The sequence below is a fragment of the Panthera uncia genome, chromosome D1 (assembly GCF_023721935.1).
Source record: "Panthera uncia isolate 11264 chromosome D1, Puncia_PCG_1.0, whole genome shotgun sequence".
In the NCBI taxonomy this organism is placed as follows: Eukaryota; Metazoa; Chordata; class Mammalia; order Carnivora; family Felidae; genus Panthera; species Panthera uncia.
This window is the reverse complement of record NC_064808.1, coordinates 63,473,728-63,494,458: the sequence shown is the minus strand read 5'-3', so window position 1 is coordinate 63,494,458 and position 20,731 is coordinate 63,473,728. Positions and strand designations below refer to the sequence as shown.

The window sequence follows — 20,731 nt, the reverse complement described above, 5'->3', positions numbered from 1 at the left end:
AAGAGAGAGAGAGAATATGCCAAGCAGGCTCCATGGTTCATGGGTTCAAGCCCCATGTTGGGCTCCATGCTGATGGTACAGAGCCTACTTAGGATTCTCTTTCCCTTTCTCTCTGCCCCTCCCCCACTCTCATGCTCTCAAAATAAATAAACTTAAAAAAGAAATTCCTTTAAGGAGCACCTAGGTGGCTCAGTAGGTTAAGCATCAGACTTCAGCTCGGGTCATGATCTCATGGTTCATGGATTTGGGTCCCACAGCGGGCTCTGTGCTGACAGCAAGGAGCCTGGAGCCTGCTTTAGATTCTGTGTCTCCCTCCGCCTCTGCCCCTCCCTCGGTCATGCTCTATCAAAAATAAACAAACTTAAGAAAAAAATTCTTTTAAAAAAAAAAAGGCTGCATGGGAATGCAAGCTGGTGCAGCCACTCTGGAAAACAGTATGGAGGTTCCTCAAAACACTAAAAATAGAACTACCCTACCACCCAGCAATTGCACTACTAGGCATTTATCCATGGGATACAGGTGTGCTGTTTCGAAGGGACACATGCACCCTCATGTTTATAATAGCACTATCAACAATAGCCAAAGTATGGAAAGAGCCCAAATGTCCATCGATGGATGAATGGATAAAGATGATGTGGTGTGTGTGTGTATATATATATATACACAATTGAGTATTATTCAGCAATCAAAAAGAATGAAAATTTGCCATTTGCAACTACGTGGATGGAACTAGAGGGTATTATGCTAAGTGAAATTGGTCAGTCAGAGAAAGACAAAAATCATATGACTTCCCTCATATGAAGACTTTAAGAGACAAAACAGATGAACATAAGGGAAGGGAAACAAAAATAATATAAAAACAGGGAGGGGGACAAAACAGAAGAGACTCTTAAATATGGAGAACAAACAGAAGGTTACTGGGGGGGGGGGTTGTGGGAAGGGGGATGGGCTAAATGGGTAAGAGGCACTAAGGAATCTACTCCTGAAATCATTGTTGCACTATATGCTAACTAACTTGGATGTAAAAAATAAAATAAAATTAAAAAAAAAAAAAAAAAAAAGGCTGCAAAACCAGAATGTAGCTTTCTTTGTAGCATCACTGGTAGTTCCAGGTCCACATCAGAGACTCCTGGAGCCCAGGAAATCTGTGCAGACATTCTGCATCCGCTCTTGTACAATTTCAATTTGGTGTCCTTAGCAAATTTAAATTATATTAAAAACTTCATCTAACCTTAGACTGGCAGGTGAGTATGTTCTCTTCCTGCCCATTCATAACCCACCTGAAATGCTATGCTCTCCCCTACCTCCCAGTCTACTCTCTACCCAGCAGCTAGAGTGATACTACTTGTAAACATAGATCAGATAATTCCCATCTCAAACCCAACCTGTGGCTTCTATTTAAAATAAGAAAAATTTTAAAAATTTAAAAACCCATAAAATCCTAATTAGGCCCTATACAATCTGACTGGGCCCCTGCTTACATCCCCAACTTTATCTGTTACCACTTCCTTGCTAATTGTACTCCAGCCACACTTATTGAGGCTCAAGTCCACCCCATAGCCTTTACACACACAGCTCCTTCTGCTTAGAATGTTCTTCCAAGATCTTCATATGGCTCATCCTCATCACTCAGAGGTCTCTCCTCAAATGTCACCCCCTCAGAGAGGCCTCCTCTACTGGTTATCTTATCTTTGGCACTACTATACCTTATTTTCTTATCAGCTAGTCATCACCTTCCCTCCACCACCACCACCAGTAGAATGAAATTTGCTGGCAGGGCAGGGATTTTGTGCTGTTCACTGTTTCATCGATATGTGCAACAGTGTCTGGCACACAGTAGACACTCAATAAATATTTCCTATTATTAATCTGTAAAAATCATTTGACAACTAACACGGAAATCCTCAAGATGTTTACTTCCCTGTTTCCTATGACCCACTTAAGTATTTTTTCCTCCTTATAACTTTTTCCTCCCTGAGGGACAGAGATTATGTCTTACTTTTTTTTAAATGTTTATTTACTTTGAGAGAGAGAGAGAGAGAGAGAGAGAGAGAGAATGGGGGGGGGGGCGGTCAGCAGAGAGAGAGGGAGAGAGAGAATCCCAAGTAGGCTCCATGCTGTTAGTGCAGACAGAGCCACAAACTGTGAGATCATGACCTAAGTCAAAACCAAGATTCAGATGCTTAACCAACTTAGCCACCTAGGCACCCCTCTTACACTCTATGTGTTCACAAACCCATAGCACAAACATTTGTACTAGTCTGGCTTCCCCCCAAAAATATTAAAGTATTTTTGTTTGCAGATGGTTAATTAGAATAATTTCCAGATTTGTGGTAAAAACTGGCTATGGTATTTCTTAAACAATAAATCAACATAGAGTTGGCACACTTACTTCTGGCATTTGTCTTATCCAACTCACTGAGACATAGATCATCCTTGGCATCAGTGCTTCCCTCAACACCATGTCTTAAGAAAAACTTTGTATCATTTTCATCAATTTCATTCTCATCATCCAAGTCATATTTTTGTAGCCCCTCTAATAGCTTTACAGCCGCTAAATGGGCAAACCTGTGGGAAAGAATCAGAAATTAATACACAATCTTCTTCAAACTGAAATGACAGTTTGAACTTAATTTAGCAGATTACACTCTGTACATTATGCCACCAACCCATCTACCAGTAAAGGAGCAAAACTGTACCTGGGGGTGCCTGGGTGGCTCTGTCAGTTAAGCATCCAACTTCAGTTCAGGTCATGATCTCATGATTCATGAGTTCAAGCCCTGCATCAGGCTCTGGGCTGACAACTCAGAGCCTGGAGCCTGCTTTAGATTCTGTGTCTCCCTCTCTTTCTGCCCCTCCCCCGCTCGTGCTCTGTCTCTGTCTCTCAAAAATAAACAAACATTAAAAAAAAATACAAAAAAACACAACTGTACCTGAAGGTCAGTGACAATTTGACATACATCCAGCTCAAAGAGTTACTGGACACTAAGGACAAACAGTCCTATTACAGGCTATTTCATAATTTGTATTGACAAAAATCCAAATGGGAGAAGAGACCCAATATCAAGACAATATGTGGTGTGCCCTAGACACAGCTGGTCAACTGTATAGAAAGCCCAGAACCACCTTATTTCTTACCTATATTTACTACCTTTTTTGATGGCCTAATTTAGATTGCAGAACTAGTTCTGTTTCCAGTTTTAGGGTAACTATATATCTACCCCCTTAATTTTCATCCTTCCTCAACCCTAAATACTTGGCATGGTTTTGAAATTTAATGGAAAAACAGTGACTTTTTCTATCCATGTTTTCTATTTTCTTTGAGCTTGCCCACATCTCCATGAAGCTTCCAGTAATATACCCTAGGTTTTGGAGTTGACATGACTGCCATGTAATCTGCATATTTTTCTCAGTCATGCTAATTGAAGTGCTTAATGTTTCTTCTTATCACATGGAGAACTACTCATTAAATACAAAATCTCAAATCCTATTTTTTTCCACATACTTACATAACCATATGCACACATTTGTCCTCCCCTTTCACCAGGTACTGCAAATATTAACAAATATTTTAGGAAGTTGTAAGGTTAACAGAATTCATTATCCCTACCACTAGGTTGCAACTTAACAGCTATCATTTACTGAGTACTTGCTTTATGCCAGATTCAAGTGTATTTGTTTTTTTTTTTTTTTAAGTTTATTTTGAGAGAGAGCGTGCATGCATGCATGTAAGTTGGGAAAGAGGAGGGGTTGAGGGAGACAGAGAGAGAGAGGGAAAGAGAGAGAGAGGGAAAGAGAGAGAGAGAGAGAGAGAGAGAGGGAGGGAGGGAGAGAGAGAGAGAGAGAGAGAATATCCCAAGCAGGCTCTGCACTGTCAGTGTGGAGCTCAAACTCACAAACTGTGAGATCATGACCTGTGCTGAAATCAAGAGTCAGATGCTTAACCCACCGAGCCACCCAGGAACCACCCCCACCCTACTTTTTTTTTTTTTTTTTTTACAATTTATTCAAGGTTATTTCTATAATAGTACACATACACCTAAAATTTTGGTGCATGAATTACAAAATTCTAATAGGTATACAGTGGAATCTCATTGTGGTTTTAATTTGCATTCTCCTAATGTAAATGATTTTGAGCATTTTTTAAATGCATATTTGCCATTTGTACATTTTCCTCTGGTGAATAAACAGTATCAAATGCTTGCAAGAAAAAGAAAACAAAAGAAACTCACTGCTAGTGAGAATGCAAATTGGTATGATCACTTTTGAAGGCACTTTCGCAGCTTCTTATAAAATTAAACATACTCACAAACTTCGCACATGACCCAGCAATCCTACTCCCAAGTATTTACCCAAGTGAGCTAAAAACTTATGTTCACACAAAACCCTGTATGTGAATGTTTAAAGCAGCTTTATGCATAATAACCAACAAATGGATATAATCAAGATATCCATCGATTGGCTACTGGATTATAGAACTATTAGAATAACATGGAATTCTATATCTAATGGAGTATTACTCAGCAATAAGAAAGAAATGAACTACCAATACACATAAAAGAATCTCAAAATAATGATGCAGAGAGAAAGACGCCAGATTTATAAGAGTTTGTACTGTACTCTAGGAAATGCAAACTAAACTACAGTGACAGAAAGCAGATCCGCATCTGCTAGGGGAAGGGGAAGCAGAAAGCAGTGGAAGGAGAGAGATACAAAGGGAGCACAAAGAGACTTTTGAGGATGATGGATATATTCACTCTCTTGATGGTGCTAATGGTTTCACGGGTACATACATTTATCAGAATTCATCAGTTGGTACTATACAAATATGCATACTTTGTCACATGCCAATTATATCTTGGAAAAGCCATCTTCCAAAATAAAAATAAAGTGGGCCTGAGTTGATTATGATCCTAGGTATGTGGAACCGCAAAACCATGCTCCGGGACTTCAAAGAAATCCCTCAAAATTTTAAAGAACATGAACTCACAAAAATTGCAGAGCAATTCAGTGAATGATTACGTTCTGGCATCCTGTCAAACCTCATTTGCAACTTTTAGCCCACATTTCTACCTTAGATTCAAGCAGTTCTGAACCACATACAGCTCCTCAAACACACAAGGTACTATCTTACAATTCTGCCTTCTTAAAGCACCAGCATAAACATTGCTTCCTCCAAAAAAAGCTTTTTCCCTGACCTCTATATAAATTCCATCTCCCTTCAGGTTCCTTCATAACTCTTACCATCATCTGTGTTAACATTTCTCTCCCACAACTTTCAAATAGGAAGATCTGGGTACTTTTTCTCCTAAGTTCTTACTGTATCTTACACATATGTTATAATGATTATAATTAATAATTATTATTATGTACATTGTCTCTTCACAAGATTGCAAACTTGAGGGGAAGGACTGTGTTTTTTCATCTTTGTAATCCTAACACTAACCATAGCACTAGGGACACACTATATATACAGGAAATTGAATGAAAAACAACCAAATGAACAAATGGATTGACTGAATTTTCCTTGAGGACCTGACCTGAGTGAGGGGGTGTTCAATATTAGGTGTTATATTTAATTCAAACATAAACATCAAAATTTGTTTCAAAACCTATGTGGCTCCAAATTGATTATTCCTTTTTATCACACACTATTTCACACAGTACGAGCATTTGTGGGACACAACTCTCCATTGTGTACCACTGTTTTAAGCACTGTAGAATGTTTAGCATTCCTGGACCTGACCTCACTATATATCAGTGTTGGTCTCCAATCATTGTGACACTCACTCCTCCACACATTTCCAAATCCCCTCCCTCCCCCAGGAAAGGGGACAATATTATCTCCCAATTGAAAATCATCACTTTAGAGAGAAGAGTTGAGGTCTCATCCAATGTCAATTCAGCTTGAAAATTGTCATTCCATCAGTATTTGACAGAGTCCTAAAATTCCATTAAATCCTCAGAGTTTTCTGAATATAAGAGAGTATATACAAAAGTTAAAAAACAGAAGAAAGTAGTAAAGCAAATAAGGATACCTCTTAGCCACATCGCTGGGTTTCTCCCCTGCTTTGTTTGTAATATTACTGTCTGCTCCCATTTTAATTATCCACTGCAAACACTCTATGTGGCCTTGCCCAGCAGCTGTTTCAAAAATACAAAACGGAAAATACAGACAAAAAAAGTTAGTAGTAACAATTATCTGAAAATCTCGGACAATCCCATTACAGAGTATTTTCACAAATACTGATCCTTATAATAACCAACAAAAGTAAGTTGGGCAGATGTTACTTTCTCTGTTAATTTACATACTCATTAGACAAATATTCTATCAAATATCTACTGTGCTAGTCTCTATACAGAGGACTTTCCCTACATATATAAAAGCTGAAGTTCAACGAGGTTATTTATTTAACATCACACAGCTAGCAAGGAATGGATTTGAAACTATAATCTAGGTGTTCCCAATCCTTATCCAGTGTTTGCCTGCTGCTATTTATAGGTCCTGACTAATCCTGTATCTCACCAGAACGTGAGCACAATCCAGCCACAAGGACCCACAAGGACTTCAGATATCTTGCATCATCTTATGTAAAGAGGTTACTCTAGTGACTCTCAAAACTCAAAATTTGCAGTCCCCTCACTGATTATCAGAACCATTTACCACCTTTTTCAGAATCTTGTTAACACATGCACTCAATACTAATTTCCACCTCCATAGCTCTGTTTACATGTCTTCTCACCTAGTACCCAGCACTCAACCAGTGCTCATCTAACCTCTATCCATCCTTCTAGATTCATCTCAAGACTCTGGGAAACTGGGGGAAAAAACTTAATAAACTTAAAAGACCTGATTTTAGGTCTACTAAACAATGAGACTGGAGGACAGGACAGAACTTAGCAAGTGGCTGGCACATAAAGACTCTCAATAAAGTCTGTAAAGTTGATGAGTGAATAAATGAATGACAATATTAATAAAATGTCAGCTTTGCTCTTACCAGCTAGCTGTACAACCTCAATCAAGAAAACTGATTCCTCTGGACCCCAATTTCCTTATCTTTTACAAAGATGATTTCATATTTATAAGGAGGGTACACTGCTGCTTCATAAAATTACAAGGATTAAATGTGATGACAGTTTTGCATCCTGTTAAATATCATATAAATATATTATTTCTGAATTCCCATGAACTCTCCTTTAATAATTTCACCTTTACCAAATTCTTCTTTCCTCAGTTCCTACTCTTGAATTCTTATTGCCTGTATTTTAACAACCAAATCCTTTCTGCCATTTATTACATCCTAACTTCTACAAATCTCTAGTTGTTCATATTGTAAGTATGTGGCTCCTTAACAGGAAGGTCTGGATCTCATAGAGTCTACACAGTGCAAGCATATGGTTGGTGCTAAATATAAATGCCTGTGTAAAATAAATCAAAGAGTAGGAACTTCTGGTATATCTTTGGTGTCCCAAAAAGTGAATCCACCTCCAATACTGGCAACAGAGAAAAGAGGACAGAAAGTCAGAAACAGTGACAGAGTAACCCATCACTACTGTACGAATTCTTCCACCATTCTCTTCTTCACTCAGAGCCGTCTATCAAACTCAGAGTTGGCCCCTGAAAAGCCTGGGCCTTCTCCCTGTCTCCTACAGCAAACTCAAAACCAGTTAACAAAGAATACTACAAGATTTCCCAGACCTTTAGAAATAACCCCACTTTAGACAAAGATGGCAACATATTCTGTCTTTAAGATTTACAAAATAGTATTTATGTATCATGGATAACAGTTTTAGAAGACAGAATGAGCTTAACCAAACATTTCCATGTTATTACACAAATACTGTTTACAAAAAAGGGAAAGGGAGGCAAAAGTATTTCTCTAAAATGAATTACAATAAGAGGATTTTTACCCAAGATCCTTATTGTATACTGGTTAGGATATGTTTAAGAATTTAATCCATGTTTTATAAGAGAACAGATAAAATATGCAGTGGCTAGAAATTTTTGAGAAATTATTTGCAATACTTATGGCTTAGCAAATGAAAGGAAGGAGCAGTCATGGTGAATTTAAAAATCATTAAATGATTAAGAAGAAAGCCTCAATAATAAACACAGCAGCTTATTTACTGAATCAATATATAAAATAAAGGAAAAGAAGCAGAAAGATTGATAAAATGTGGGAAAGGTGAATTAAATCATAAGGAGACATCAACTTTTATTTGATTAATTTGGCTATAAACTAAACATACAGATGTTTGCCAGGAAAGGCAAATGTACACAAAATGCTCCTTCTCCCCATTATAGCCACCTCTCACCCCTCTACCACACCACCTGATCCACTCCTGGCCCTAGGTGTCCTCAGTGGATAGACTGACAAGAGAAGGGGTGAAGAGCAAACACTACTGGTTCCTCCTCAGTTTTCACCCTCCCATCTCACAATGGTTGCATCCCAAACACCCTATCGTTATACATCAGTCCCTTTAGAACCTTCTTCCAGATCTCTCATTTCCATCTTAGTTCCAGTGGTGAAGAAGTGACTGAGAAAGGCTGAAAACTAGCCTTCAATGAAACTTAATTGTTCCTGGAAAGATGCATATTAAGCATCATGAGCAAGCCTATCTTTTGCTACAGTGTCTAAATGATACTCCACATATCATAATATTAGTAATAAGAAGTGCTTATATCTAGGATATGAAATGAGGGCTTTGCTCCAGGGCACCACATTTTAAACTATCCATATATAGAGCACATTTTAAGTCTCCTCCCCATTCGCAAATCCCATGGTGAAGAGTTAAACCCCTAGACAGCCAGTAGAGACAAAGGAGTGAGATTTTCCAAGTCTAGGGTAGAGTGTTTGTCAAAGTGGAAACCCCTTTGTGTGTAGGGGAAATCTCTGCATTCCCCTTCTTCTTATGCCACCTAAGCTCTCTCTTCCAAAACTACTGGTACACATGGTACTTAGATTCTATACTGGAGATTCCTTATGAATTAAACCAACTTTAATAATTAAACTAAGAACCTAACCGACAGGAACATAGTCTGTGATTAGGACCAGCAGAAGTTATTTATAAAAATAAAAACCTAATCCAAACACATGACTGCAGGGGTGTCAGGGTGGCTCCGTTGGTTAAGCACCCGACTCTTGGTTTCAACTCACCTCATGATCTCACAGTTCGTGAGTTTGGGCCCCGCATCGGGCTCTGTGCTGACAGTGTGGAGCCTGCTTGGAACTCTGTGTCTCCCTCTCTCTCTGCCCTGCCCCACACCCACCCCCACTCATACTGTCTCTCTCAAAAATAAATAACTTTTTAAAAAATTAAAAAACACATGACTGCATTAACTAGACTACTTACTGTCTTTTACTCTAACATTTTTTAAGGGCTTTTTAAGAAATCTCTATACCCAAAATGGGGCTACAACTCACAACCCCAAGATCAAGAGTTGCATGCTCCACTGACTGAGCTACTTGGCAGGCCCTTTAACACTTTTACAAGAATTACCTGCCATTAGATTCTGCAGGAACTTATAAATTACAAATGAGGCGAAATGGAAATTTCAGATGGGGTAAAGATTTGGTTTTCGATTTTATAAATACAATGAAGATTGGCAAGAATAAATCCTAGAGTACCTACTCCCAATAAGGACTGACAATTTGACAGTCTGATTAAAAAACCAAAAAGCTAGTTAACATGTTAGAATTTCACATACAAAGAAGGAGAGAATGCAGAGAAAAGTGGTAGACATCTTGAAGATATGTTCAAATCAAACATTCATTGATATTTCTATGGAAGTAAAAACATTTTTTCAGAGTCTAAGAAAGAATAAAAATTTGCTACACCTTTTTCTCAAGTTCTGGTATACCTTTTTCATGCCTTAGCATGAATTAATAGACCATTTTTAACCCAAAGAAAATGTCAGTCCTAAGAAATTTCTCTAGCAGTCAATTTCATATCTAAACATGTCAGTATCACAAGAGAATTTCTATTGGAATTACCCTAAATGTGACAATTTCTGACATCATAAAAGGAATATCACACTTCAATTGAAAATTAAGCTCTCTGTGTACCATATAAGGAAGACTTAAATGTCCTAGGGTATCAGGAAAAGTTTTACATTTTCACATGTTTCTGAAGTATAATTATTTTAAATGGTAAATAATTCAAAGGTAATTATGTCAGAACTGAAAACAAAACCAGGAATAACTCACCTTTATGCATAGGAGTTGATCCATTATTATCACGTTCATTAATATTTATTACTCCATCTTCTATTAATTTCTTAAGTGTTTCTAAATCACCCTTAAAGGCAGCCATATGACCTGGAAATGCTAAGGCTATGAATAGAAATTCAGTATTTCAGTAAACACATGAGTTCATTCTATTTTTCTTGACTCAAGCAGTCACACATTTCAGATTTCAATATTAACTCAATTATGATAATGTTATATTGGAATTAGTTTGATTGATGCAATAACAAGTAATAAAAAGGACAATCATAAAGTAAGATTATTATTAATTGTGTAGCCCTTCCACCCCTCAGGACCTCAAACATGCCAAGTAATATTGTACCAGAACTATGCTTAACTATATTCCATTCTTCCCTCAGGCCACCACAAAACACACGACGGTCATTTTCAACCCTTCACATAAAGACATTTTTGGTCTAAAGTCCTACATTTGCACAGAACACTCACTCTCTGTTTGCAAGGAAGTGAAGAAAGCAAAATAAAGTGGAAGCAGATAAAGTATACATAAGTATGTATACAAACACATACACATATACACATGCCTGTGTAAAAGGGGCTGACCTAGCTCCTAACTACACATTAAATACCTGATAACATGTTTTTACTGATAACAACTCCAAGATCAGGACCTGAGCCAAAATCAAGAGTTGGATGCTTAACCAACTATGTCACCCAGGTGTCCCTATTCTCATTTTTAAATCTGAAAAGGAAACAGAATAGCCAAAGAATATTTAAAAAAAAAAATTTAATGTTTATTTACTTTGGAGAGAGACACAGAGATAGAATATGAGCCATAGAGGGGCAGAGAGAGAGGGAGACACAGAATCCAAAGCAGGCTCCAGAATCTGAGCTGTCAGCACACAGCCCAACACGGGGTTTGAACTCACAAACAGATCATGACCTGAGCTGAAGTCATATGCTTAACTGACTGAGCCACCCAGGCACCCCAACCAAAGAATATTTTTAAAAGAAAAAGTTAGAGACTTACACTACCTGATTCTAAATCTTACTATATAAAGCTAGAGTAATCAAGCTGTAGTATTGCCAAACAGATAGATCAAATATAGTACATCTATACAATAGAATACCATTGAGCAATAAAAAAGAATGAACTATTAATATACATTAGAGGAATGATTCTCAAAATGGTTCCATTAGAAAATTCAAACTAATCTATAATGACATAAAGCAAATAAGAGGTTGTATGGGGCCTACATCCATACAGTTGAATACTGTTGAACAATAAAAAGGAATGAACTATTAATATACATAACAGGGATGAATCTTAAAATGATTCTACTAGAAAATTCAAACTTGGGACATGTGGGTCGCTCAGTAGGTTAAACATCTGACTTTGGCTCAGGTCATGATCTCACAGTTCATGAGTTCGAGTCTGGCGTCAGGCCGTCTGCTCTCAGCACAGAGCCTGCTTTGGATCCTCTGTCTCCTTCTCTCTCTCTCTCCCTCCCCTAGCTTGCATTCTCTCTCTCTCTCAAAAATAAAACATTAAAAAAAAAAAAAAAACAGAAAATTCAAACTAATTTATACTGACAGAAAGCAAGTAAGTGGGCCAGGGTGAAAGGAAGGGTGAAATATAAGGGGGTATTATAAAAAAAAAAACCTTCAGAGGTGGTGGAAATGTTTTCCATCTTGATTGTGATGGTTTCATGAGTGTATACATCCAAACTCACCTAACAGCACACTAAATGAGTACAGTTTATTACATGTAAATCATACTGAAATAAAGTTCATTTTTAAAAAAAGGAGGGGGCGCCTGGGTGGCTCAGTCGGTTGAGAGTCCAACTTCGGCTCAGGTCATGATCTCACAGTTCGTGAGTTCAAGCCCCACGTCGGGCTCTGTGCTGACAGCTCCGGGCCTGGAGCCTGCCTCAGATTGTGTGTTTCCCTCTCTCTCTGCTCCTGCCCTGCTCACACTCTGTCTCTCTCTCAAAAATAAATAAATATTTTTAAAAAAGTTTAATAAAAAAAAGGATATCCCCTTAAAAATAAATAAATAATAAATAATAAATTAAATAAGTAAATAAATAAATAAAGGATATCCTCATCAAAGTGAAAAAACAAGCCACAGTGTGAGAGAAAATATCTATATCTGATAAAATTAATAAAGGATTAGAATCTAGACTATATAAAGAACTCAATGGGGCGCCTGGGTGGCTCAGTTGGTTAAGCGTCCGACTTCAGCTCAGGTCACGATCTCGCGGTCCGTGAGTTCGAGCCCCGCGTCGGGCTCTGGGCTGATGGCTCAGAGCCTGGAGCCTGCTTCCGATTCTGTGTCTCCCTCTCTCTCTGCCCCTCCCCCGTTCATGCTCTGTCTCTCTCTGTCTCAAAAATAAATAAAACGTTAAAAAAAAAAAAAAGAACTCAAATTATTTAGAAAAGGGCAAAGAATACAGTTTTTAAAAAGGGAGAAAAGTATAGGCAGGCAATTCATAGAAGAAAAAAACTAGAAGAACCAATAACTTACAGAAGGATGTTCAACCTCATTCGTAATCAAGAAAATGCAAATCAAAATACAAATTAAACCTTTTCATATCCAATCAGCTGGCAAACATTTTAAAGTCTGACAATAACGAATATCATTTCTCTAAATTCCCATCAAACGTTGCTGATTAGAGTGCAAACTTCTACGAGCACCTGATGAAGAATGTAGCAATGCCTGTTTATACTGACGAAGGGCATATCCCACCAAGCAAACCCTAAAGTAGAATATCACACCTATTTACCCAAACAGGGCTCTTAACTCTCAGTCTTCAGAGAAGACAGGCAGTTCCACCAGCAGCCTCATCCAACAATCCCAATGTGCCATAAAAATATTTTCTATGTGGGCTCTGTGTTAAAAAGGTAGTAAAGCACTTCTCCACAGAATCTCTTGTATGTGTATATAAGGAGACACATACAAGAATATTCCCAACCACATTACTATAATAGTGAAAAACAATCTAAATGTCAAATTGGAAAATGGATAAATAATGGTTTTCATAAAATACAATACTACACAAACACTTAAAAAGAATAGGTATATCTATCAGCTTAATAAAAACCCCAAAACATAGTATTTTCTGGAAAAAAGCAAGGAATAGAAGAATGAATACTGTTTTATGCCATTTCCTTAAGATTTTAAGAGAAGTCTCAAAGACTACTAGTCATCCACTAAAATCCCCTTCCTTCAATATTAAGGGAGTTGTAGCTGAGTAAGTCTTCTCAGCTAAATACTGAATTCTCCAGGCTTCCTCACGGCTAGTACGCCCACGTGGCTAAACTTTTGCCAATGGAATTGTTAGCAAAAGTGATGGATACAAATTAGACCTTGAAAATCTCTGGTCCTAACCTTACAGTCTTGCTCCTCCCCACCTCCTACTGAATTAGCTACAACCAGAGAGAGCTAGTTGGAAAGAAAGCCAGTTTTGAATGACTGCACAGTATAGATTCACTCTCCAATCTGGGCTGTCATATAAATCCTTAAGCTACTGAATTTTATGATTTCTTTGTTAGAACAGGTTAGTCTCTTACTCCAAAAACACACAGTAGTGCATATTTTTGTAAGTACATATACATTAAATATAAAACATGTAGGGACACTGGGTGGCTTAGTCAGTTAAGCATACGACTCTTGGTTTCAGCTCAGGTCATGATATTGTGGTTTTATGAGTTCAAGTCCTGTGTCAGACTCTGCACTGGCAGCATGGAGTCTGCTTGGGATTCTGTCTGTCTGTCTCTCTCTCTCCCTCTCTCTCTGCCCCTCCCCAATTTGTGCTCTCTCTCAAAATAAACTTAATTAAAAAAAATTAAAATTAAAACCTATAGAATGGAATTATAAATTGAAAACAATATTTACCTCTGAGAAGGAAGAAAAAGAATGATATGAAGGAGACAGAACCAAGAAACTTTAACTATATGTATAACATTTTATCCTTAAATTAGTGGCATAAAGAATGTTCATCACATTAATCTCTATATATTTCTGCCTAAAATATTTTATAATACAGAAGACAAATTGAATGAATGGGTGGACAATTATAAGTAACATATTTAAATACAACATTTTCCTTATAACTTATTTTCTTTTTCCACTTACTCTACTTATTAAATGCTACCACACTCCAGGTTTATTACTTACTTTCCTGATCTTTTGAATCACTTTGTTCATACTCAGCCCCTTGGATAAACTGCAAAATGTTCTGTTTAAAGAACCTCTGGGCCAAATCCAGTACATTTTCTCCATTATCATTGAAGGCTTTTAGAGCCTGTGTGGTGCTGTTCATTCTACTGAGTAGGAATTTAAAACAGTGAAGGTGGCCTTCCATGGCTGCTAAGTGAACTGTAGGTGAGAGAGAAAAAGAATTTAATTTTTAAATTGACAATAAGATAATTTGAAGAAACAAAGAACAATATTGGCTCTAATCCTCACCAGAAGATGACTGTCCCTTCCCCATGTAACAGGGACATACTGTAAGCAATGGTAACACCTTCTCTGCAAGCCCACAAGTCCTTAGTCAGCCTTCTAGTCGTGCTAAAGCAACAGACTAAGTGGAGTTACACTTACTGTGAGAGTGCAGAGGCCAGATGAGAGATACCAAAGAGCAAGCCCCAGAACATTTTCTTGAAAAGAGAAATCCCAATTATGCAGCTTATAATTACATGAGAAAATACTTGCTAGGTAAGACAGATGATAGATATATTTATTTTAATGTTTTGGAAAAAACGGAAGAAATAAACCAAAATAGTCACTATGGGGGCACCTGGTGGCTCAGTCCGTTGAGCGTGTGACTTTGACTCAGGTCATGATCTCACGGTTTGTGATTGCTGCTATCAGTGCACAGCCCACTTTGGATCCTCTGCCCCCCTTTTCTTGCCCCTCCCCTGCTTGCACACTCAAAAATAAACAAACATTAAAAAAAATAGTCATATGCAAATATGAATGTTATTTTTATCACTATGTATTTTGTCACTTTTCCATAGACGTTTATTCTTTTTATTAAAAACAGGAAGACTGGATCAAAACTGCAGACAAAGCACACATACTGCCTCACCATTTCTACTCTAAATCCTTGAAAACAATAGAAAAGAGATTTTCTGAAGCCAAAAAGGTCTAGAAAAACAAACAAGAACTCCAAGAACAGACAAAAAAATGTTAAGGAATCCCTGAAAGAAAATATACTGAAGCAGGCTAAAGGGGACCCACAACCCAAAATCCACAAAAAATAAGAATGGTTCTGGGGGATTACAAGCTTAGGGCAGTGACTACGAAGAACAAGAGCACCTTTACATCTCTGGAGAAGGGAGTATTTGGGCAGCAGCCCAATCAATACACAAATCTTACCACTGGAGAAGTAAGGCAGCACCGAAATGACCAGTGTAATGCAGGAGAAACAAGATGTAACAACATCCAAAAGAGAAGTTGCCGGCACATGCCATCTACACTTTCTCAGCTGAACCTTCCAGGAAAAACACCAAAAAACTCCCCCTAAAATTTGAGAATCCTCTAACAGCTTACTCATCATATATACACATACATGTCTTACAGGCATTTCTAACTTAACACATCAAAAACTCAACTCCTCATCCCTCTTGCACACATTTTCCTTACATAGTTTTCCCCATCTCACTTAATAGGAACTGTCTTTTTTCCATGTAGTTCATGCCCAAGATCCCGGAGCCATCCTTGACTCCTCTTTCTGTCACTCTCTATGTCTAATCAATCAGCAAATCTTATTGGTTCTATCTTTACAAAATACACAGACCCCAGTTACTTCTCACAATCTTTGCTGCCTCTACACTGCTCCAACCAAAGAGCAGCATTAAATTATTCTATCAGTCTCACAAGTGGTCTATTTCTCCCCTTGCCATCCCCACACCCACAATGCAATCTATTATAAACAAAATAGCCAAAATGATGCTCTTAAATGTATTCAGATCATGTCACTGCAGTGCTCAAAATTTTTCAATGGCTCCTGTTACCTCTCTGACCTCATCATCTATTACTCACTCTCTGATTTCTGTTCCAACCACATTGACTCACTGTTACTACTTGCTGTTACTCAAATACACTAGGAACACTCCTGCCTCAGGAGCTTTATATTTGCTATCACCTCTTCCTGTAATATTCTTTCCCCACGGTAGTCACAAGACCTGCTACCTCAACTCTGTCAGGTGTTTATCCAATTATCACCCCCTCAGTGAAGGCTTCCCTGACCACGCTTTTTTAAACTTCATCCTCTTTACTCTCTTCTCTGATTATCCATACACATATCCCTACTTAATATAATTTATATTCTTGTGATTATTGCCTGTCTCCCTCTGACCAGCATCACATGAAGGCAGACTTTTGCCTGTTCTGTTTGCTGTGATATCCCCAACACACAAGATGGACTGACACATAGTAGATGCTCAGGAAATAAATGCTGGATTAATAATTTAAGACAGAGAGGAGCCTGGGTGGCTCAGTCAGTTAAGCATCTGACTTTGGCTCAGGTCATGATCTTGCGGTCCATGAGTTGGAGCCCTGCACTGGGCTCTGTGCTGACAGCTCAGATCCCAGAGCCTGCTTCATATTCTGTGTCTCCCTCTGTCTCTGCCCCTCCCCCCCCAAAATAAATAAACATTTTAAAAACTTAAAACAAAAACAAATAACAATCTAGGATAGAGATTTGAACACAAGCAGTGTATACTAAAGCCACATTCCTAATCTCTATATTATACTATTAAAAAATATACTATATATAGTCATAAATGTTTTTATATGCTTCAAGAAATAAAAGTTGGAATTTTTTAATGAGCAGGCAAAAAGGCTTTAACAAATGATCAGGGACATTTAATAAAGAACCAACTAAAAATGAAATTACCCCCTACCTTGTATTACAGAAAAGTCAGTTCCAGGTGGGCTGGTGATCTACATGTGAAAGTGAAATAATAAAATTTCTAGAATATAAAAGAATGTTTTCATGACCAAAGCGTAGAGAAAGACTTTTTTTTTAACAAGATTCAGAAAGGAATAACCATAAAGGAAGAGCTTATTAAACTTGACTACATTAGAGTGAAAACTTCTATTCATCAAAAGATATCTTAAAAGAATGAAAAGGCAAGACAGAATGGAAAAGATATTTAAATAAAAGATATTTGCAACACATAACAGAGAGCTTGTATCTATTATATAAAGAACCCATATAAAAACCCATTTTTAAACACAGAGAAAACTCAAAAAAAAAAAAAGTCAAAACATTTGAACTGCTACTGCACAAAAGAAAATAATGAGGGGTGCCTGGCTGACTCAGTCAGAAAAGCATGCAGCTCTTGATTTCGGGGTTGTGAGTTCAAGCCCAAGGTTGGGTGTACAGATTACTTAAAATAAATATATTTTTAAAATATACTTAAAATATACTTACATACTTAAAATATACTTATACACTTAAAATATACTTAAAATAAATATATTTTTAAAATTAAAAAAGGACAGCAAACATTAAAAAATGGCCATTGAACATATGAAATGATGTTCTGTAATACCAATCAATAATTATTTTAAATGTAAATAAACTATTAAATACTCCAATCAAAATATACAGTGTGACTGTATGAATTAAAAAAAACAAGACCCATCCAGGCACCTGGGTGGCTCAATTAAATGTCCTGACTCTTGATTTCAGCTCAGGTCATGATCTCATGGTTCCCTGAGATTGAGCCCCACATCCAAGCTGTCAGCACAGAGCCTGCTTGGAATTGTGTCTCTCTCCGCTTTCTCTGTCCCTCCCCCCACTCTCACTCTCTCTCAAAATAAATAAACTTAAAAAAAAAAAAAAGAAAAGAAAGAACAATCCATCTATATGATGCCTACAAGAAACTCATTTCAGACCTAAAGACACATGCAGACTGAAAGGAAGGGATGAAAAAAGATATTTCACAAACAAATGGAAGCAGAAGAAAGAAAAGCTGAAGTAAAAATCCTTATATCAGACAAAATGATTTTAAAACAAAGACTGTAACAACAAACAAATAATGACATTACATAATGATAAAAGATCTGTGCAACGAGAATTTAACAACTGTAAATAACTATGCATCCAACACTGGAGCACCTAAATACATAAAGCAAATATGAACAGACATAAAGGGAGAAAATGATAGTAATACAATAATAGTAAGGGCCTTTAAAACTCCACTTACATCAATGGATAGATCATCCAGGATGAAAATCACTAAGGAAATAGTGGCTTTGAATAACAGATTAGACCATATGGACTTAACAGATACATACAGAATATTCCACCCCAAAACAGAAAAATACTCATTCATTTCAAGTGCATATGGAATATTCTCCGGGACAGATCATGTTAGGCCAAATCTTAATAAATTTAAGAACACTGAAATCATATCAAGCATTTTTTCCAATTACAATAATATAAAACTAGAAATCAAGCACAAGAGAAAAAAAAAACAGAAAAAAACACAACATGTGGAGGCTAAACAACCTACTACTCACCAACCAACAGGTCAATGAAGAAATCAAAGAGGAAATCAAAGTATACATGAAGGCAAAAGAGAATAGAAGCATATTGATCAAAAATCTTTGGGATGCAGCAAAAGCAGTTCTAAGAGTAAGTTTATAGTGATACAGACCTACCTCAAAAAACAAGAAAAATCTCAAATAAACAATCTAACCTTACACCTAAAGGAACTAGAAAAAGAAAAAAGAATACCAAAGATTGCAGAAGGAAGGAAATAATACAGATCAAAGAGGAAATGAATGAAACAGAGACTAAACAATAACAAAAACAACAATAATATTAAAAGAAAAGATTAATGAAAACAAGGGCTGGTTCTTTGAATAAACAAAACAAAATTGATAAATCTTTAGCCAGAGTTATCAAGAAAAAAATAGAACTCCAATAAATTAAAATCAGAAATAAAACAGGAGAAATAACAACTGACACCACAGAAATACCAAGAAATATAAGAGACTATGAAAGATCATATACCAACAAACTGGACAACCTAAAAATGAAGGATAAATTCCTAGAAACATAAAATCTTCCAAAACTTAAACAGGAAGAAATTTAAAAACTAAACACACTGTTTACTAGTTAAAAAAAAAAAAAAGAAAAAAGAATTGGTAATAAAAAAAACTCTCAACAGGGGAGCCTGGGTGGCTCAGTTGGTTAAGCATCTGACTTCAGCTCAGGTCATGATCTCACAGTTCATGAGTTCGAGACCTGCATTGGGCTCTGTGCTGACAACTCATAGCCTAGAGCCTGTTTTAGATTTTGTGTCTCCTTCTCTCTCTCTGCCCCTCCCCCACTTATGCTCTTTGTCTCTCAAAAATGAATAAACATTTAAAAAAAAAAAAAAGCCTCTCAACAAACACATCAAGGATCTGATGGATTTACAAATAAATTCTACCAAACATTTAAGGAAAAGTTAACACCTATTCTTTTCAAAATATTCCAAAAATTCAGAGAGGAAGAAAAACTTCCAAATTTGTTCTTCAAGGCCAGCATTATCCTGATACTAAAACCAGACAAAGATACTACAAAAAGATGACGACAATAATGATGATAATGCCTACAGGCCCATATCTCTGATAAACATAGATACAAAAATTCTCAATAAAATATTAGAAACTGAATTCAATAATTCACTGAAAAGATCATTCACCACAATAAAATGGGACTTAGTCCAGGGAGCAAAGATGGTTCAATATTCAAAAATCCATCAGTGTGATACAACACATTAACAGGAGGAAAGATAAAAACCATATGGTAATCTCATTAGATCCAAAAAAAGCATTTGACAAAATACAACATCCATTCATGATAAAAATTCTAAACAAAGTGGGTAGAGGGAACATACCTCAACATAGTAAAAGCCATATAGACAAACCTACAGCTGACATCATACTCAATGTTGAAAACCTGACAGCTTTTCCTCTAGATCAGGAATAAAACAAGGATGTCCACGCTCACCACTTGAATTCAACATAGTACTGGAAGTCCTAGCCACAGCAATTAGACAAGAAAAATAAAAGGCATCTAAATCAGTAAGGAAAAAGTTAAATTATCACCATTTGCAAATGACATGACACTATGCATAAAAAAACCCTAAAGATTCCACCAAAAAACTACTATAAGTAATAAATGAAGTCAGTAAAGTAGCGGGTCACAAAATTAATATACAGATATCAGTTGTGTTTCTATATACCAATAATGAAGCAGCACAAAGAGAAATTAAGAAATCAATTCCAGGGGTGCCTGGATGGCTCATTCGGTTAAATGGCCAACTTCAGCTCAGGTCATGATCTCATAGTTCGTGAGTTCAAGCCCCACATCGAGCTCTGTGCTGACAACTCAGAGACTGGAGCCTGCTTCAGATTCGGTGTCTCCCTCTCTCACCTCCCCCGCTCTGTCTCTCATTTTCTCAAAAATAAACATTTAAAAAAATTTTTTTTAATTTCCATCTAAAATTGTACCAAA

General features: G+C 36.9%; 1 protein-coding gene across 1 annotated transcript in view; it reads right to left on the bottom strand.

The window, feature by feature from the left end:
* The window catches only part of ANKRD42 (ankyrin repeat domain 42), a 76,741-nt gene that overhangs the window by 26,733 nt on the left and 29,277 nt on the right, over nt 1-20,731 (bottom strand). Inside the window, exons 8-11 of the mRNA XM_049640605.1 lie at nt 14,386-14,586; nt 10,209-10,334; nt 6,039-6,144; nt 2,393-2,568 (exon numbers count right to left, since the gene is read on the bottom strand). Of these exons, the coding sequence (XP_049496562.1) occupies nt 2,393-2,568; nt 6,039-6,144; nt 10,209-10,334; nt 14,386-14,586 (609 nt within the window). The remainder of the gene's footprint in view (nt 1-2,392; nt 2,569-6,038; nt 6,145-10,208; nt 10,335-14,385; nt 14,587-20,731) is intronic.